This window comes from Aspergillus glaucus, assembly GCF_001890805.1.
Source record: "Aspergillus glaucus CBS 516.65 unplaced genomic scaffold ASPGLscaffold_4, whole genome shotgun sequence".
In the NCBI taxonomy this organism is placed as follows: Eukaryota; Fungi; Ascomycota; class Eurotiomycetes; order Eurotiales; family Aspergillaceae; genus Aspergillus; species Aspergillus glaucus.
Genome location: NW_019170456.1, coordinates 605,406 through 624,368, shown reverse-complemented (window position 1 = coordinate 624,368; position 18,963 = coordinate 605,406). Strand labels below are relative to the sequence as shown.

The following is an 18,963-nucleotide window of genomic DNA, read 5'->3' as shown; positions in this document are numbered from 1 at the left end:
CCTTCTTGGCCTAGTCTGCACTGCTCTAGATATGGAATGGACCAATCATGAGTGTACGTTTGTGAACGTGTACTATGTACAAAGGAGGTTGATATGTATCCTATCTACAGAGAGATATAATATATATATACTAGACTATCTAGGAGTACGGCTATACTAAACCACCAAAACAACCCTCTTATACCTCGTAAACGGAACCTCACCCCCAGTGCTAACCTGCAATATCAAATGATACCCATCTACCATCTCTGCATCCTGCATCGCCGGAAGTGTAACCCTAACTTTCTTTGCGCGAACGGCGTCCGTGAATCCCTGCGAGTTCAGCTTGACCAATTGTCCATCCGAAAGTGGTTGGATGTTTAGTTTCTCGTCGCTTTGTGGGCCGGGGTTTGGTAGGTAGGAGGGTTCTTGGTATTGGTACCATTCGAACTGTAGATCATCATGCTGGTCTGTGTCGATAGTTTCACTTGCGTCGAAGATGAAGGATTGGTTCAATCGCGCATGGATGATCAATGGCTCCAAACCCTCATGCCCATTCACACGAATAACAGGCGGATGGCGCGCGGACGTATAATCCGGAGAAAGCGTCCATTGCATCCTCGCCGCAAAGTCCATCTGAAACGCACTGCGCCAGCGGAAGATAGTTGCATGGTTTGACTTCTCGGTCTCTGTCTTGTTCCCAGAGGTGTAGTACACCGTATCAATGGTATCACCGAACTGCGTCTCATGAGAATCATCTGAAAGGCGTGTATATCGGCCACCCCAACTCCCCCATTCTGGTCTCTCAACATGCCCCAGTCCATTCGGGATGAAATACAACAGACTCGGTGAATCTCCCTCCATCGTATACTCAATATCAGGATACACACCTCCCAACTCCCCCTTCTGGATAAACCCCCCCAACCACTCATTCTGCACAATACTATCATTAGCCGCCGGTGAAAGACCCGTCGTCGACATCCCCGTCCACGTCGCAAGGGAATACGCTTTCCACGCATGTCTTGAAGCAATGTAGAACAAATCCGGGTATGTCGCTCTCAGCCAGGGCCCTGTGTCATCTTGGTCGGAGATGGTGTATATGCGGAGACGGGAGCGGAGTGCCTTCGCTTCGGTTGGGGAGTGGGTGCGAGTGATGTGCTGGAGGGCTTGGGCGAGGGTGTTTGTGCCGGCCCAGATGGGGAGGTGGAGAATTGCGGTTGAGGATTTGAGGGACTTGATTAGGTGGATTGTGCCGGGGCTGGGGGTTGTATTGTTTTGTAAGGCTTGTTTGCCGTAGACCTGTTCATGTTAACGTCTGGATATTACCAGATATGGGAGCATAGGCATACAGTAGGCCCCGAAAAAACAACACCAAGCAACTCCTCAGCAGAAGAATACTGCTTATCCTCCGGTACATGTTGGTTCAGATTATCCACCACACTCCCACACGCACGAATGATCTCGCGAATAGCTTCTGGATGTGTCTCATTCGGAAGCCATGTCGAGGTCGTGGCTACTATGCCTTCTGTCTGGAACTCATTCGAGTACAGCAGGTAGCGGACTAGTGATTGCGAGTCATCGGGTTCGTTGAGGATGTCGGATAGGATGAATATGCGTGGTTTTTCTGTTGTGTTTGTGCTGAATGTGGGTCGTATGAAGGATAGTAAGAGGAGCATGGGGAAGAGGGTGAAGGGGAGCATGATGGCAGGGTTTTCTGTGTGCATACCAACCGAGTCTTGTTTTCTAGGATTTCACCTGCTTTTATAATACTCTACTCGGTCAATCGCTTCCCTATATGTTATGGAGTAAAACCTGTCCGAGCATGTTCGTCATTCCCCAGATTTTAATACATTTCCCCAGAGTCCCCGCAACCACGCGGTGCGCTTCGTCCCGACTTTCTTCACGATGACTCCTCGTCTCGTGGCAGAACATATTGACCAAGACTGCCACCCAATGTTGTTGCGAGAAACAGGTTAGTCTGGTCAAGTAGTAGGTATAATTGGCTGTCTGACAGCATACAACGAATACGATTCGGAAAGAATCTCTTAAAGAAACATGATCCAGCATTGATTCGTTGTTCAATCCAATAGTAATAATAACAATACCATCCAAACTGGCCGAGGAATTGGGGGATAAAAAGGGGGTATTAAGAAAACACACGAGAACATATCAAACAACCAACCAACCAACTTACAGGAAGAAAAATAAGAACAATGTAACAAAGAAAGAGGACAGGAAATACAGGAGATGAATCGAAGTAGAGACCAAAAAAAAAAAAAAAAAAAGAGGAATAAATCACAACCGAAGAAGATTATCCCAAAAAGTCGTGCCCAATTATGTAGTAGTAAAATGGGCTTCGAATCGTCAATAATCCAGAAAGACGAACGGAAATAAAAGCATATGTATGACTGTGTATGAGTTTTATGTACCTCCCGGAAGTTCTTAGAAACTTCTTCAACATCGGTAAAAATAGATATCGACAATATCATGCCATGATTATCATTAAATCGGGTGTGCCGTGTGCCGTGTCTTGCTCGAATATGGGAAAGGAAATTCGTCACGGGCGATCAACGGTATCGTCTCGAGATGTCATGCTTTTTTTTTTTTTTTTTTTTTTTTTTTTTTTTTTTTTTTTTTTTTTGTAGTTTTCATTCTTCACCCTCGTCTGTCGTAGAGTTTGCTCCAAACATCCAATCTGTACTGTTTCTTTCCAGTGATCCATTATGGGTGGGTAGATGCTCGTCGCGCCAGTGGAAACGGATAAGCGAAGACCGCAAGAAGACCGGGACGAGGTGAGCACGCTTCCTCAAGGCTTCGCATTCACTTCGCGTATCATGCTGGATGGCAACCTCCTCTACGGAGGCGTAATAGACAATCCATTCATGAGCTTTGGAAGTGGCTTTCGAGTGGCCTTGTTCGCCGCCTTGGACGGTCGAGGCACTCCATGAATCATGCGGGGGTCTTTCATCAGGCTTGTCTCGAGTTTCGCCGGTGCTATATAGGTCAGCAAAGTTCATGGACACTGGGCATAAAGATGGACGGACCTTTGACTGCCATGCGGCTGAAATCTTCAGAGATACTCTGCTGATTCCGACTGCTGGGTGCGACTGACGCCGCATTAGCGGTCCGCCAGAGATGGTTCGAAGTGTCAGACAGGAAGTCTGTCGTGCTCCGGCCAGAGAAAATCGAAGAGCGACCACGGTTGCGCTTAGACAGGACGATCTCATCGAAGAGCGTCATGCGGGGGTCTTTGTTCTTCGACTTCGGGTTGGAATACTCTCTCTCGCTGATGAATTCGTTGAATCCTGGCCCATTGTTAGCACGCCTCCTAAACAAAGAATAGCCGAGAGGAAAATACCTTGAGTCTGTGACAAAACAGCAATGTACTCCGCATGTTCACCCGGCAAACTCTTCATGAAAGCCTCCATATTGAAGCTGTAGTACAAACCAGACTTCTTCTTGTCACCAGTAGGCGGCTGAAGAAACTTCTTGTACGTGTAGAACAGACTGGCGAAGCACCGGACAAAAGCCGCACGAACCTGTTCCGGGTGGAACGCGGCCGGGCACACAATGCAGATCTGCAGAGCACACTGATTGTGCACAACGGTCTTGCAGGCGCTGCATTTGTACATTCCTTCCTCGGCCCGGTCATTGCAGATCGCACAGATGGCCTTGTCGTCCCAAGGCTGGACCTGCAAGCAATGTCCCTCCACCCAACACGTGCCTTCCGAGTTATGGATAGGTGGTGGAGAGGCCGTCGGGACAATTGTGGATGCAGCAACTGTTGACTGGGCATACACAGACGGCGCATAGGTCGATCCAGGGTTATAATCGGTGTTCAGAGTCGTGACGGACAGGTTAGGCGTGTGGCCCAAGAAAGGCGCGCTGGGACGTCGGGGAATGCCCGTCTTCATGTCCATGCCGAATGAGGAGCTCCGCCGGGACGCCGCATCAAAGTGACCAGATCGCTTTTCCCGCAGGGATGCCTGAAGAGCCAAACCCGAGTCCGTGCGAGATCCTGGCGGAGGGAAATGACCTGAAGTTGGCGAGGTATCCATCCTTGGGGATGGTGGAGACCCTGTCTTCGAAGTGGAGCCCGTCCCTGGTCTATCGGATCCCTTGGATGAGTAGCCTCTAGACACCGACTCATTGCGAGCTTGCAGATACGCATTGAAAATGGGTGGCTGGTACGGGTTCTGGGGATTCGAGTTTTGGCCAAAAGAACTCGAGTTGAGACTGACGTACTTGGCCAGTTGGGTGGACTGCGCCTTGGGGTTGAAGATAAAAGGATTCTCAGACATGAAGGAATCGAACGGATAGGTTTCGACGGCGTACGCGGGAGGACCCGTGGGCACACCGCACCGATTGTGGTGAGGGGCTGCCAATTGGAGCAACGACAGCAGTTTCCGGCGCTGGTGTCGCGGCAGCGGAGTGGGCCTAATTGTACTCTCAATCATGTCGGAGTCCAAATCAACCAGGACGAAGTCGTCAGATGGCAATTCCACCTTTTCATACCGGCGTTCAATACCCACGATGTACGGGCACGGTGCTTCGAGGGCTTGGATCAGACGGGCGGGGAGAATTGGAATGAGGACACCGGTCCATTGGATAGGGAACAAGAGATCGACCAGGGCCTTGGTAGCCAGATAGAGCATTGATGTATGAGAGGATAAGAAGATGATGCGTGATTCCGTCAATGCATACTATCCTGTGTTAGCTTTTTCGCTTTTCCATCTCACTCCTGACAAATTGCACTCACCTCAAGCAAAATAACGATATTAGGTACCGATAGAGCTCGGAATAGAGCAAAGATATCAGTCTAGCAAACGTTAGAGGGCCAGCACCAGGAAGAAGGCAAAGGGGAACGTACATTACGCGAACCGGGCAATTCATTACTGGCCTCCTTACGCGCAAACAGACGCAATTCCCTGACCGATAACTCAACCTGTGTCTTCGAAGCATTGGGACTGAATGCTTCAGTGCAGAGGTTCATGACGTATCGCTCCAAAGGCTGCCAGATACCCATGCGCGGCGAACTGGGAGGCACACGCTGGATGCCTTCAGTCATGGGAACAATGACCGCTTTCAACCACTCTTTCCACAAGCTGGTCATGCTAGCTTCGCGGCCCAGAATTCCGTATGCGCGGGGGATCCAGAAACCCGTATCGCCATCTGTGAGACCCTCAATTTTGGAAGCAGCTCCATGACGGACAGGGCGCAAGAGATCGGTCATCAGCCCGATCTTCTCCTCCACTGCGCTGATATCATCTTCCAATTGCTCTCTCTGTTCCGAGCCCGAGGGGACTGTTGGCAGTTCCGCAAGCAGCCGGGACAGCTTCGCACGCTCAGAGGCCAATCGTTCTCCGAGACTGGCAGCCAGTTCCCGCTCTTCGTCGGTCATGTTGTCCTTGCGCCACTCCTCGCAACGCTTCTCGAGTTCTTCAGCCGCCTGCGGGTTTAGGGGAATCCAGATAATAACACAGATGGCGTGGATTCTCGCACCGGTATCGGTGGTCATGACAAAGCCATGCCAGGTAGAGCGTGGTCTCTGGTCGGAGGAAACGATGTTGATATCATTCGGGAAGGCAAACATGGGCACGTAGTCGGGGAAATTGCACCGTTGCTTCAACTCATCAGGCATGCCTTTGGTGGGGTATCTATCAAGCAGGACGGGTTCGAATCGACGTTTCAATGGGTGCATGGTGGGGGAAATTTCGAGCGGTTGCGGGGCTGGAATGACGGAATTGTAGTTACTCAGGCGTCGCGAAGTTCGTATCGATGCTGCAGATGAACCTGTCAATCAATACCCTCTCTCCCCTCTCTTTGAATGCGAATCTCACCTTGACGGGCCACAGAGGGCTGTCTCTTCATACTGTTCATGTCGCGAAATGCCATATGCCGGCGCACGCTGCCAATTCCAGAACGAAGCAGATTGCCGCCCCCTGACGAGTTCTCTTCCGAGACGATCTTCTGGGTGCGTAAACGGGACCTAGGCCGGTTATTCGGGGTGATCGCACCCGCGCTGAGACTCAGATCCGACAGAAAGGACTCTCTCTCCGAAGCGAATTTGAGCAACGCCTTGTCGAAATCAAAGTGACCCGAATCGTAGATCAGAGCCGAGGTTCGCGGCGAAACCGCGGCCGGAGTAGCAATACCATCATTATCCCCTGCACCATCACCATTGCCGCCATTACCACCGTTACCGCCATTACCACCGTTGTCCTTTATGGTCATGCTGCTGCGGTTACTGCTGGAACCGTTGGGATGGGGATCCGAATCCCCTGAACGAAACGACAGGCGCTGAACGGAGTCCCGATTCCCATTGGCAGAACCAGGTCTGGAGAGCCCATCCAGCCGAGGATCATGGGCCTCTTCAGCATCTGCATCCTCCTCGATAGTATCAGCGAGGGCGGGGCCGGGGGAAGTGGCACTGTTGGCTCTGTATTCGTCTCCTAAGCGGCGAAAGGTATCGAGAATCTCGGTCCCATCCACACCAGCAATCCAAAAATAATCCGCAAGAGGAGTCGCAGACGCCTCAGACGTCGAGGAGGAAGTGGAAGTAGAAGAGAATGGCATCTCGTGAGCGGATTGGAATCGCGGGCGCGCGAGTGGTCATCAACCTTTTTTTTTTTTTTTTTTTTTTTTTTTTTTTTTTTCCTCGTTTGGTACAGGGGTTCTCAAATCAGATCTTGGCTTTTGTTGTTCGAAATATTTGCTTTTTTCTAGATCATGCGAGTTGGTCTGGATCAGGATTGTTTGTTTGTCTCCGATTCAAAGGTCAATGGTCAATTCGGGAGGGGGGAGGATTTAACGATCAGCGGTGGTTCTGGCGGAGGTTGGAGACGGAGTTGGGGGGTTGTAATGACAGGTAATGATATAAGTATAAGGAATCGGGTGGGGAGAGATAACTATTAAGAGGAAGGAAGAGAAAAAGAGGAGAGAAGAATAGAAAACAGGAACAGAACAGGAATAGGAAAGAGATGAGAAGAGAAGGAAAGAGTGGAAAGAAGAGGGGATGATGGATCGACTGGAGAAGGAAAAGGAGTAAGTAACAGTGAAAGAGCAAAAGGAGGACCAGCTTGAAACGAGGCCAGAAAATAAAATAAAAAATAAAAAAACCTCCTTTTTTATGGATTTATTACCGTGATTTTATTATCATAATTTTAGAATAATTTTTGTTTGTTTGCTGCATGATAATGCACTTATTCTGCTTTGTTTTACCACGTATCTTTATCTGATTATAGCAGTCATATAGAATACTAGAGAAGACCATAGAGAACCAACCCCCAAACAGTCTCTCCTGAAACGACCCATGGCGCGTTTGATTATGCCTTGCTGTTCCTGCCTCTCAATCTAGTAAATGGACCTGAACGGGGTTGGAGTCTTCAGTCGTGCATAATACCCACAGCAGCATACTTGTACAGCTCAGAGTACTACTAGTACTGTACTCCGGAGTATGTACAGAGTACACACTGACAGACGGGATGTACCTTAATCATCCTCAACCGAGTTAATTACCACCAAAATACCTGCCAAAAATGACTCTGCTTCCCGCATAGTCCGTCGATAGTATCGTCCATCATGATTGCTCTCAGACCACTTCTTCCCCCTCAAAGTCTAGATTTAACGCTCGAGTCCTCGTCGCGGGGCACTCGGTGCTACGTGCGTGCGGAAACTATGCCAGTCTACTGACTACTACTACAAGTAAAGTACTGGTACCTCCGTACGGAGTACCGAGTATCGTGTGATATTCTTTTCTTTGTTCTATACACGGAGTATTTTTATATACACTATCGCACTATCAGATGGTCGGGGTTGACTTGCTCTCGCTATGGTTGTAGAGCGGTATTAATCCCTGTTAGTCTCCGTCCAGTTCAAGGATTCCCCTGCTTAGCTGCCCTGCGATCTTCTATATATATAAAGGGCTCTGGTATGTGGTATTATTATTATCATGCAGACAATGGTATTCTTTTGTAGATCTAAAAACCTGACCCTGGAAATTTCCTTTTTTTTTTTTTTTTTGGCAGTAAATCGGTTCGAATCGTAGTCGGAGCTGAGCTTCTACAGAGAAATGCCCCTGACTTAGTCTAGCATTATCAGTGCAGCTGCAGTCGCACAAGATAAGTAATACCGTCGCGGAAGCTTCCCATCCTGTCCGCTGTATGTACCAACGCCCTGCCAATCCTGTCGTGTATCCTGTCACCGCAGGTTCCTGGAATTTGTCCTTTCCTTGTATGTACTATCTCTACGCCCGTCGTCGCGTCAAGAGATTGCCCGTTGTCAGGAATCCCTTGTCTCCCATAGCGCCTCGCCATTCAATCGATAGTTGTCCTAATGTCGCTCGACCATCCCGCTTCATGTCCTTTTGCAGATTATCCAGTCCATCCTGTTGTCCTTCTTCCTGCTCAACCAGAAATGCGACCTGCAGCACGTCCCGCGGGTTCAACGTTGGCGGCGGACATGTCGATTCGTCGGGTCGCTCGTAGTCCCAGTTCAACGAAGTCGCCTTAAATGGTGGCTTAGGATTTAATCGTGTTTGCTATAGAAAACCTCCGTTTAGCAAGCTTTTTTTTTTTTTTTTTTTTTTTTGCCCGAAAGCTCGTAACTCACCTTCAACACCACTGCACTATCCCCCACATTCTCCAACTGCGCTTCAAGCGCATACCTCAACAGTCTAGCCCTCCCATAAGGCCCTAACGATTTATTCTCCACCTCCACCGACGGTAACTCAGACGCCTTAGTCCTCACACTGAGACACGGCTGGGCCACAAACTGGTATAGTTTCCGAAACGTCCGCACCCGCCCGCTAGACGCCTGGTAGTCCGTTCCCATCAACGTCTCCGTGTAACTAACACTAACCGCCAAGATATGGTTCCCCTCCTCCTTCAGATCGAACCGGACGATCTTCTGTAGCGATTGCGCTTTGTCTAGACCATCTGCTGAGGCGGTCTCTTCATCGGCGGATTCGAGCTCTAGCGAGGCTACTTGCGATGGGGTTTGCATTTCGGCAACGATTCGGACGGAGGTGATTACACGCGATGTTTCATCTTCGGGGAGTTCGTTGTTTGCGCTTAGCGTGCAGGCGAAGGTTTCGCCGACGTAAGCGGATCCAAAGGTTGGCGGTAGAGTGAGCTATCCCTCATTAGCCAGTCGTCATAGAGAGATACAGTAAACGACAAACATTAGGACTGAGGATGAATTGATCATCAGCATTCTCAGAGGAATAACTCAACGACGCCTTGGTCGAGATCTTCGTATTGGCAACAGGAAGCGGATACTGGTATGATAACGATGGCCGCGATAGCCTTTATAAGTCAGAAGAGTCGGCTGCGAAACATAAGGGCACCGGGCTTACCGCAATACTGGAATGGACCTTGATCAGCTAAACCCCTGGTACTATCTCCGAGATTGCGTACCTTTGAGAGAGACCGAATGGGGCTCTTTGGGGCCTTCAGCACTCGATTGTGCGCGCGGACGGGCCATGGTTTTTTTTTGTGTTTAGTTCTCTTTAGCAATCTTATTATAGTTGTGGACAAGATCTCAAACGAGTTGGTGAAACGGAGTGGAATCTATCCTCGTCATCATCAGTTATCTCCAATTTCTGAGACAAACAGAGCAAACAAAGCAAACGCGACAAACCTCCACAATGCCCTGATTGTGCCGCGTCGCATCATCCACAGTTGAGCTTACAGAGTACAGGACGAAGTATTACTATATGCAGAGCGGCATTGGATAGACCTGACTTCTCATGGTATGATACGTCTACATATGTCCGACTAATTTGGTGATTACAGTGAATATATATTATGTCATCATCTTAGGCACCTGTTTGTTGCACAAACGCCACCGCGACTCTACAAACAAGGACCCCTCTATCGCGGATATTCTTACACTGATATCCTTGCCTTTATTCTATGCGCAATTCGACACTAAAGACGCCCATCAAAATGCCCACCAGAAGCGGAGCACCGTACCTTGAGCATCCGCAACCCCTCATGCCATCCTCCAATGAGTTCCTCGAGGCGCAAGCCGACGCGAACACCCAGAGTACATCCTCGACGAAAAGAAAGCGAGCCGCACCCAGCGAGAATGAAGCACCAGTAGCACTCGTCAAGGCTCCACGGAAGAAAGCGAATACTACCAAGCGCGCGCCAGCCGAAGTTGTTGATCTGAAAGACGACGCGCTCGAGTCCAAGCCTGAACCTGAGGCCAAGAAACCAAGGACCAGAAAGCCAGAGCAGGAGAAACGGCTTAGGGTGTTCCGCAAGCATGTGCCGCAGACGTATTTGGAGAAATTGGCGCGGGCAACGTCTCAGAGGTTTGGTTTGGTTTTCTAACAAGAGTGTCCAAAGTTTGCTAACACGCGTGTTTTGCTCTATAGAATGTTCGCTGTAAGTTCCTCGATCAATTGGACGGACGGGTATCCTATCATGGAATTTGGAATGGCCGGGACCACTGGCAACCTTTACACTGTAATTATAAGGAAGGTGCCGAGTTGCAGCTGCCCGGATAATCAAAAAGGAAACCAATGCAAGCATATTTGCTACGGTACGTTCACTCTTCTTCCTATCATCCTCATTAATATCGTCATATCCATTCTTATGATATTTTTACTAACATAATGGCCTATAAAGTCCTAAACAAAGCCCTCAAAGCCCCGGCACACCTCCAATACCAACTCGCATTTTTATCAACGGTAACCCCTCCACGCAAAAGCCAGATGCAAGACACCTGACTAATCGCGATCCCTCCTGCAGGAACTCATCGAAATCTACAATGGATCCTCCCTCAGCCGCGAAACCAAGCCCGAAGAAAACACCGCCGGCAAGCGCAAGCCCATCGAGGGCGACTGTCCCGTCTGCTTCATGGAGTTTGAACCCGACAAGGAAGGTATCGTCTGGTGTCGAGGGTCGTGCGGGAATAACATTCATAAAGTCTGTTTTGATAAATGGGCTGCTACGCAGCGGGAGCATGGGGTTCGTTGTGTTTACTGGTGGGTCTTCTTTCATCTTCTGCCTTGTCTTTGGCAAGCTAACTAATGTCCTATGTCTAGTCGCGCCCAATGGGAATTCGAAACCGAGAACCTCAACATGGACAAACTCAAGAAAACCGGACGAGTCAATGACGAAGGCTATGTCAATGTCGCAGACCAACTGGGTCTGTCTGGTGAACGTGGTACGAGGCCGTCCCTGTATTGTCCCTTTTCTTTCTGCGATTTCTTCTCTTTTATCCACGAACTATGTTTTATTCATGAACTATGCTAATTCCACTCCCATAGACTCTTCAACATACTATCAGTCTTGGGGTTACCGGGGATCGTACTATTATGGGCAGCGCAGGTATAGATACTAGGGCTTTGGGACTCGGTGTTGGGTGGATTATTCTAGATTGTGAATTGCTATATACCCATTTCGCTAGTTTCACTTTAATGCTTATTCTATTGAGTTTCAACAAGACGAACCATTCGATCAAGTAGAGTAAAAGGGCCCGATTGAGCTCCGGTGTGCATTCCAAAGGAAGTGATGGTGCGGCTTCACAGCATCGCAGGCCAACGTAGTTAAACCGTAGATTGACAGTCCTGCGTTGAGCCCTGGCCTGTCCATCACCCCGAGACGACGCGGGATGGGACGCGATCGCGTCCAGCAAAGCGTAACGGCCTTGATGTTGCTTCTGCTCTCTATTCATGAACCCTCTCGGGACGCAAAGATAAAACAATGAGAAATATGATACCCCAGCCTAACTCAATCATCCACTATCCTTCGCTACCCGTTTCCCTTGATGGACAACGGCGACACTAACACCCTCTTCACCGGTCATCCAAGACGGCATACGTTCTGCATCGACGATACCTAGTTCCGCGAGTTTGCGAATCCCAGATATGACATCGTTGCCGGCGAAAGTGAGTGATAGAGTTGGCTGGGAATCTTCAGAGGGTTCTTGGTTATCGCGGCCACTTGGGGAATCGAGTAATCGAACATCGAAACGATCCAGGGGTGCTGATGAGAGGGAGCCAGTGGTACCGAAGCGGGAATGGACGGCGAGTTTGCGCTTTTTGGGCGCATGGGTATCTGTATTCTTGGTATCTTCGTCTTCGGTTCGTCTGTTTTCTTTTTCGTCGCTGCGGTTCATATATTCCTCCGGTGTGACTGTGTTGGCTGGTCGAGGGTCCAAGGGGCTTCCTTCGACGACTGCATCGGCAAAAATGCTGAATGCGCCGTTTGCTGCGTTTGATCTACTCGGGCCTCGGAGGGAGAGTAGGGTTTGGAGACTCTTTGCTGAGAGGGATGTTGCTTTCAGGGTATACCGCTCCTGAGGACGAGAGAGGGCTTTGGGAATAGCGTCTCGGACAATGCGCTGTAGACTTCTGGTATCTGTTCCGACGGCGGTGGTCGCGGAGGTGCTGGTTTTGGAACTGGTTGATGAAATGGATGTGTATATATACGGACAGCTGTCTGGGAAGGCGATGTATATTACCCTCGATGAATCCATGAGTGATTCAGGTTGTTGGCGTGGATACTGGTAGGGCGAATTGGTGACTAGAATGCGCAAAAACGTAAGAGGTAGCGAAGCTGATCGCGCGAGGTGGTAATGCGCTTTCACGAGCGGCGCGATTAATTGCTGCAGGTTCTTCAGAAAAGTCGACGCATGCACACGCGGTAAACACGCTGATAGATCACTCGTTTGGTCATCCTCTACCCCGTCAAGACGAGCAAGTTCCAACGCCGTCCATCGCAAACTAGCCGGATGATCCTCCATATAACAAATATCCACCATCGCCAATTGCCGTAACGTAATCCCATGTCTCCAATCGCCCTCAAGCATACGATCAATCACCTCGCGTTTCCCACCCTTCCGGTCCTGCAGGTCTTGGTATGCATTGCGGACGTCGTCGATCGTCTGCTCGGCCGGGTACGGGCTGGTCTCTTCATCGTCCGGGTCCGTGTTTTCAATCTGGTCGCGCTCGAGATACGGCGGGAAGGAGTCCACGTTGTTATCGTCCAGCCATTGGAAGACGAGATCGAGGAGAGCTTGGCGGGAGAGTTTGTTGAATGATTTGGATACTGATGGGCTGGTTGAGGGGATGCGGAGGGTGCTGGGGAGGCTGGCTGTGGTGGGAGCGCGGATGGATTTTGGACGCGCCATTGTTCGATTAATCCAGAGTCGCGGGCTTATTGCATTTTTCAGGCTTGTTGTGATAATTGGGAACTGCGATTGCTCTGGCTATCTTGAAGTGTTACGCGACAAGCTCCTTTGGCAAAGCGCCTAACAATGTCGGTCACGTGGTGATAACAGACCGATAAGGTAGATCAAGATCACATGTTGAGGAGCAGCATCCATGGGGTAATCATATCAATGCTGATTTATAACGATTTCTCTTTATCTACAGGGATATCTATTTGATTTTGGCTAGCAGTTAGTACAGACCAGGGTGGGAGCATCAACCAGTGGCTCTCATCCTATGTTGTATTGCCAGCAAGCGAGCTACTCTGTACTCTGTACTCTGTACTCTTCCACAATTCTCTCTCTCTTCTACCACACTCACAGACATTTTCTTAACTCCCGAGTAAACTAGGGGTAAAACCGCGATATTCCGATCCGACCCTATTAGGGTTCGTGGTAAATGTGACGTCGAAGGATGGCAATTATTAATCACGGCATTTTTCCCGGTCAATAAGGCAACGCTAAAGGCATGAAACAGATTGACTAACTAACTAAAAGCAGTGGTGCAAGCCAGCCTAAAAATTGCTCAGCGGGTAATATTCCCTAATTGTTATACCTGTAAATAGTGTAAGTCATCTTCTCCGAGTCTCTAACCGTGACCATCGTAAAGTCCGGGTCAGCCTACCAGAACCGGCGACGAGAAAAAGTCAAAGCCAGGAATCGAATTCCGACTTCGGCGAGTTCAGAACCGGGCAGTTGAAGTCATGGTTGGAAAAGGACTACGAGTGGCAATACTTGTATCCCTAGGGAATGTAATGATGTTGGATAGAGTAATAGTGAAGACATCTATTCACTTCAATGTAGTCTCCGAGTAGAGTACAGAGCAGAGAGTATTGTATGAATATCTTCCTGTAGTTAACTAGTAACTAAGTTAGTTATAGTGAATTCTGACTCAGCGCCCCTCGCCTGAGCAAAGACCGGTCGAAGTCCCCACCGCCGCCGGACCACGAGAATTCCCGCTTTCTCTCTTTCGCCGCCCCGTTCTCTCGCTTTCTTCCTTCCCCTCTCCCCGACTACTATTACAACTACTCCATCGTCCCCATCGCCCATCGACTTTTCTTCCCCGGACGTTACTATTTCGACATTGTTTGATTGTGGTGGACAGACCGACACTCAAAGTGAGGAAAAAGAAACGAAAAAAAAGAAAGCACACGTGGTGGACCGCTCGACAATCGAGTTACTTCTCTACGGCAACCCACGCATTCGACCGTTTGTGAACGTCGTTATCCATCTCGAACCGTCGGGCCGTCAAACAAAAACCCATAACTTATCGAACCGTTTGGCACAGTCCGAAGTTTCGAGGCTATTCCTGCCTCAAAACGATCCACCATGTCCGAATTCAATGGCCGTCGCGCCCCCAACTTCTCCCAATACCTCGACGACTTGAATGCGATTCCATCGCCCTACGACCAAGCCGTGCAGCAGCAGCAAAAACAGGACTCGTTCAACCTCGACGCTGAACTGTCGCTCTTCACCAACGCCGAGTTCTTTGATTTCGATCAGTTCAACCTGCCTACATTCGACTCGGTGGACAATGACAAGTTGAAGGACAACTCGAACAATGTGGAGCAGAACCCGGATCTGAAGTTCTTGGATTTCCTCAATGGTGAGTTATAATGTGGTTTTACTGCACCAGCTGGCTGGCATACATTGGCATGGGTGTCGAGACACCTTTCCTCTTTTCCCTATTCTTTTCTTACTTTGATACCCTTTGTTCCTTTGCCCATCTCTTCGATGAGCGATTGCTTTGCACCGATTCTTGATTTCCTTGCTTTTTTCTCTATTCATTTCTCCGCACCGGTCTTCGCAATTTTTTTTTTTTTTTTTTGCTTTTCTCAAATTGTTCATATGGCATTGTACGCACACCATCACACCATCCTCTCGCACGGACGCCTTGCTTGATTATTTCCCTGCAGGAGCTATGGCTAGTGTGTCCGGCAGAAAAAGAAATGAAAAAAGGGACGGGGCTTGCGATTGTGCCGTTTTAATTGGCCCTAAAAAAAGGCGTCAGCGGGAACTCGTGTTGCGCCATTTCACGTGACCTCTGCCTGTGTCGCCATGTTACACGTGGATTGCTCGCAACTCGTATATCATCCATTGTCCATTCTCCTTTGCATCATGTTTTTGCTTGCCTTGCCAGCCAGATTGTGTTCTGGATATGTGATTTGATTCTAACTGTGGTGTGCAGATGGTTTGAACAACATGAGCAATGATTTCTCATCCACGAACTTTAACAACAACAATGCCGGCACCAACAACTCTGCCGGCCAATCTCTGTCCACACAGAATGCTCCGTTCACAAATGTTCCATCGGTCTCGAACGGGCTTTCTAACCTGAACACGGCTGAGTTCTCCAACCAGTCGTCCCCGATCTCCCCATCTCAGCCATCTGCTCCGGCTCAAGCATCCACGCCGGCTCCGACTCCCAGGTTGTCTGCCTCTACTGCCACCAAGCGTAAGCCGAGCCACAAGCCAACTCCGATGAGCATTGAAGAAGCCTCGCGGAATGTTGCCGAGGAGGACAAGCGTCGTCGTAACACCGCCGCCAGTGCTCGTTTCCGTGTGAAGAAGAAGATGCGCGAGCAAACCTTGGAGAAGACAGTAAAGGACACCACAGACAAGAACACCGCCCTCGAGGCCCGGGTGACAGCATTGGAGCTGGAGAACCAATGGCTGAAGAACCTGATCACAGAAAAGAACGGCAGGACTCCTGACGAGGGCAAGACTTCGCAGAACGACATTGCAAGTATGTTCAAGAAGTTCTTAGCCGCTCAGAAGAATCTATCAGAGAGTAGAGAGGTCGGGACAACAAGTCCGTGAAGATAAAAGAAAAAGAATTAGGGTTGTCATTTCATTTCGTTCATTTTTACTCGTTAATAGTCTATTTGGTGTTTCTTATTCTGTTTTCTATTTTCTTTTGTGTATATTGGTTGGGTTATTTGATATTCCTTATGAGGCTGGAGTCTGACGGAGCGGAGCAAGGGGGAGAGGCCTTTTCCTTTTGATGATTGATGATTCCCATGTTAAGTTAAGAGCTACAAAGTAAATACTCATGGCTATGAGCGTTTAATACAGTGAACATAAAAAGCATACATTTGTCCTCTGAACTTGAACCACCTCGGGCTCACTATGAAAAAGTACAACAGGCTCAGCTAAAGCTGAAATCCGAATGACAATAATACAAACAAACTTGGGATATCACACATTGCCCACCTCGATCAACCTATGAAATATACAAGTAGAACGCCAGTTGCCAACGCCATGAAACAATTCAAATCAAACAGCCGGTTAATCATAGAATCCTCCGAACGTAAAGTCATGAAACAATGGTAAACGAAGAAAAAATAAAAATGAAAAAGGTCGAAGACATTCTGATTCTCCTCATTGGAAGAAGAATATGCGTAACATCGTTAAACCTTTCTCGCATGTGTATCAACAAGGTGTCATGCATATCATACAGATATCAAGTCGATATCTGAGTCTTGGTCTCGATCTTCTCATCAGACTCTTTCTTTTCAACGCCCTTCTCATCATCACTCTCGTCCCCGGCGACTTCGTCCTCGTTGATTTCGCCCCATCCCGAGCTGCGACGACTGATTCGCCCGGTGGCCATGGGCTGGTTGATTGATGCACTCGTAATACCGGAGATACTCGCGGCATTGCTCTCGTTCCGACCATGGTGGGAATACGCCGCGCTGCGGATACTCGCGCCGTCGCCCTGCTTGGTCGTGTAGAGGCTTCCTCGTTCATTGGTGTTGCTTAAGACTCCGGAAGAGTAGATGCTCACACGGTCTGCGCTAGCGAGGCCGACCATGCTCGGACGGTTGAGGACACTCGAAGATGCATTGAATGCGGAGGTGTTAGAGGGTTCGTTGACTTGACTACTGAGAACGCTCAATGGTAGACTCTCGCGGCTTCCACCATATACAGAGGACGGGGCCAGGGCGCGCACGGACGCATTGGTGTCGAGAGAGTTTCGACGGCGGCGCTTCGAAGAAGATGCCAGTGTCAGGATCGAGGCGTTGTCGGTCAGCATACCATTCGCCGTTGCTGTGTGATAGGTATTGTGGTAGCCGTGGTGGGGAGCCAAGTGCGGCGGCACTGCGCTCGCGGGGGACGATGGGAACTGGTGTGTGAATTGCACTTGTTGGTTGTTGTTGTTGTTGTTGTTGTTGTTGTTCTGCGGCGAGTTCACATATGGGATTCCTTGGTAGACATTCTGCGCGTTGTACAGGTGGGCTGATGGCGCAGCGGATTGTACAGTCGTCAAGGTCGTGGTCAATGATCGCACTGAGGGCGCTGGCGACGAGAACGTGCTTCCTTCGCCTCCTCCACTCGAACTGATACCTCCTCCCGCCGTCGCTAATGTCCCCGCTTTCGAGTACGATGTATCACCATTGGTAGAGATGGTCGGGGCGGTCGATTTGGCGCTAGTAGCCGGAATCTGGTTCTCATAGCCGGAACACGCTAGGGAAGGTTCGCTGTGCGAGCGGGATCGATGGCCGTTCACATCACTAACAGACGCTCCGGGCGAATCATCATTTGTATCGCTATTGTAGTCTCGTAGTCCGTCTGTTGTACCGGAGAGCGGGTAGGGGTTATTCTGGCGGCTGCGACTGCTGCTCTTCTTGCCCTTGGGCACTGTGTGGAGTTTATTGGACCAGCGGATTGAGTTTGATTCGGATGAGGAGTTTTTCAAATTTGCGAGGCGCTTCATCCAGCTGGAGAAGGGGCGACGAAGGCCATGGCGGTCTTATCATATGACAAGAAAAGTTAGCCCAGGTATTATCCTTGTTAGAGAGGGAGGATGAGCAACACACCATGTGCCCTGGCAGGGACCTCCGCGGTGGCCATTTTGGCCTTGAGGAGAAACTGAGAATTCGAGATAACTGGACGGATCGAATAGCAAAAAATAAAAATCAATGGGAATGAGGATGGGATAAGATAATTCAAGAAGGGAAGCGGTTGGCCACAATCAGATAAGGATCAGAACGCGCGGAAGGCGTTGCGTCTAGGAGCAACAGTGGCGATGCGACAGGGAGCAGGAACTGCACACAAAATGGCTGGATAACGATTCACAAAGATGTTCTATGTCTTTTATCCCTGATTGACTTGCTTGGGGTGAGATTGTGAGAGCCCGATGTAATTTGGCGCTTGTCAGGAGTCAACAGCTATGCACGTGATATTGACCTTCGGCCCAAGACGACTTCACTTGTATTTGTTCTGCCATACACTTTGTCTACTCGATAGTTTTATACTTATTCTCTGCCATTGATGGGGAATTCCCAGGAGCTCCTCTGTCCGGTTCACAATAATGCTCCATTCTCCGGCAATATCCAATACACACTGACTCGTATAAGCCCGCGGGAGCCCCTCGTTGTCGCCACACAGCCCGAACTCTCAAACGAACCGAGACACAGCCTAAAATCCATGAGACGATCGCGCACCATCTTTCCGCTCCTGGGATCTTCATTCTGTTACATCATTGGTGGTTTCGGTAAGACAGTGCGTCGCCGGTCCGGTCACTGCCCGGGGAGTGCCGTACAGTACGGAGCAGTATTCTCCATGTCAATGGCCACGGAGGACTCTGGGCATACGGAGGAGATTTCTCAGTGCTTCACTCTGTGAGTAGGCTCCGCCCCACGCCGCTAGAGCAGGGAATTGGCATTCCTGGAATCATGGCAACCGAGCGGAGACTCAATAATGGACGCGACATACGGTACCCTAGGTAGGGTAGTCGTCCGCCCTCCGTAGTATGACTCG

The 18,963-nt window shown here is 49.5% G+C and overlaps 7 protein-coding genes across 7 annotated transcripts; 2 read left to right on the top strand and 5 right to left on the bottom strand.

Annotated features, from left to right (window-relative positions):
• Positions 1 to 156: 156 nt before the first annotated feature.
• On the bottom strand, positions 157 to 1,655 carry ASPGLDRAFT_64390 (DUF1593 domain-containing protein; the record flags this gene model as incomplete). The annotated part of the gene is made up of 2 exons (XM_022548770.1): positions 157 to 1,278; positions 1,329 to 1,655. 2 exons carry the CDS (start codon positions 1,653 to 1,655, stop codon positions 157 to 159), a joined length of 1,449 nt encoding a protein of 482 aa, XP_022403816.1.
• Positions 1,656 to 2,833: 1,178 nt separating this feature from the next.
• ASPGLDRAFT_64389 (dDENN domain protein) lies at positions 2,834 to 6,555 on the bottom strand (the record flags this gene model as incomplete). Its single annotated transcript, XM_022548769.1, has 6 exons — positions 2,834 to 2,973; positions 3,024 to 3,284; positions 3,338 to 4,682; positions 4,739 to 4,798; positions 4,850 to 5,760; positions 5,820 to 6,555. 6 exons carry the CDS (start codon positions 6,553 to 6,555, stop codon positions 2,834 to 2,836), a joined length of 3,453 nt encoding a protein of 1,150 aa, XP_022403815.1.
• Positions 6,556 to 7,984: 1,429 nt separating this feature from the next.
• Positions 7,985 to 9,516, bottom strand: ASPGLDRAFT_43616 (trafficking protein particle complex subunit 13). Its single transcript, XM_022545853.1, has 5 exons — positions 9,396 to 9,516; positions 9,335 to 9,341; positions 9,161 to 9,284; positions 8,590 to 9,111; positions 7,985 to 8,518 (listed from the first exon to the last, which is right to left on the bottom strand). Exons 1-5 carry the CDS (start codon positions 9,460 to 9,462, stop codon positions 8,225 to 8,227), a joined length of 1,014 nt encoding a protein of 337 aa, XP_022403814.1. The 5' UTR covers positions 9,463 to 9,516; the 3' UTR covers positions 7,985 to 8,224.
• Positions 9,517 to 9,758: 242 nt separating this feature from the next.
• Positions 9,759 to 11,436, top strand: ASPGLDRAFT_43614 (uncharacterized protein). The gene is made up of 6 exons (XM_022545852.1): positions 9,759 to 10,297; positions 10,361 to 10,527; positions 10,614 to 10,675; positions 10,737 to 10,972; positions 11,033 to 11,154; positions 11,258 to 11,436. Exons 1-6 carry the CDS (start codon positions 9,927 to 9,929, stop codon positions 11,329 to 11,331), a joined length of 1,032 nt encoding a protein of 343 aa, XP_022403813.1. The 5' UTR covers positions 9,759 to 9,926; the 3' UTR covers positions 11,332 to 11,436.
• On the bottom strand, positions 11,352 to 13,190 carry ASPGLDRAFT_43613 (CENP-N/CHL4 family protein). Its single transcript, XM_022545851.1, has one exon. It carries the CDS (start codon positions 13,120 to 13,122, stop codon positions 11,725 to 11,727), a length of 1,398 nt encoding a protein of 465 aa, XP_022403812.1. The 5' UTR covers positions 13,123 to 13,190; the 3' UTR covers positions 11,352 to 11,724.
• Positions 13,191 to 14,529: 1,339 nt separating this feature from the next.
• ASPGLDRAFT_23163 (putative bZIP transcription factor (MetR)) lies at positions 14,530 to 16,020 on the top strand (the record flags this gene model as incomplete). The annotated part of the gene is made up of 2 exons (XM_022543250.1): positions 14,530 to 14,806; positions 15,389 to 16,020. The coding sequence occupies 2 exons, from the start codon at positions 14,530 to 14,532 to the stop codon at positions 16,018 to 16,020; spliced, it is 909 nt and encodes a 302-aa protein (XP_022403811.1).
• Positions 16,021 to 16,672: 652 nt separating this feature from the next.
• On the bottom strand, positions 16,673 to 18,054 carry ASPGLDRAFT_97675 (uncharacterized protein; the record flags this gene model as incomplete). The annotated part of the gene is made up of 2 exons (XM_022550613.1): positions 16,673 to 17,952; positions 18,021 to 18,054. Coding segments are annotated over 2 exons (1,314 nt in total), but the record flags the coding sequence as incomplete, so codon positions are not given.
• Between the last annotated feature and the right edge of the window lie 909 nt (positions 18,055 to 18,963).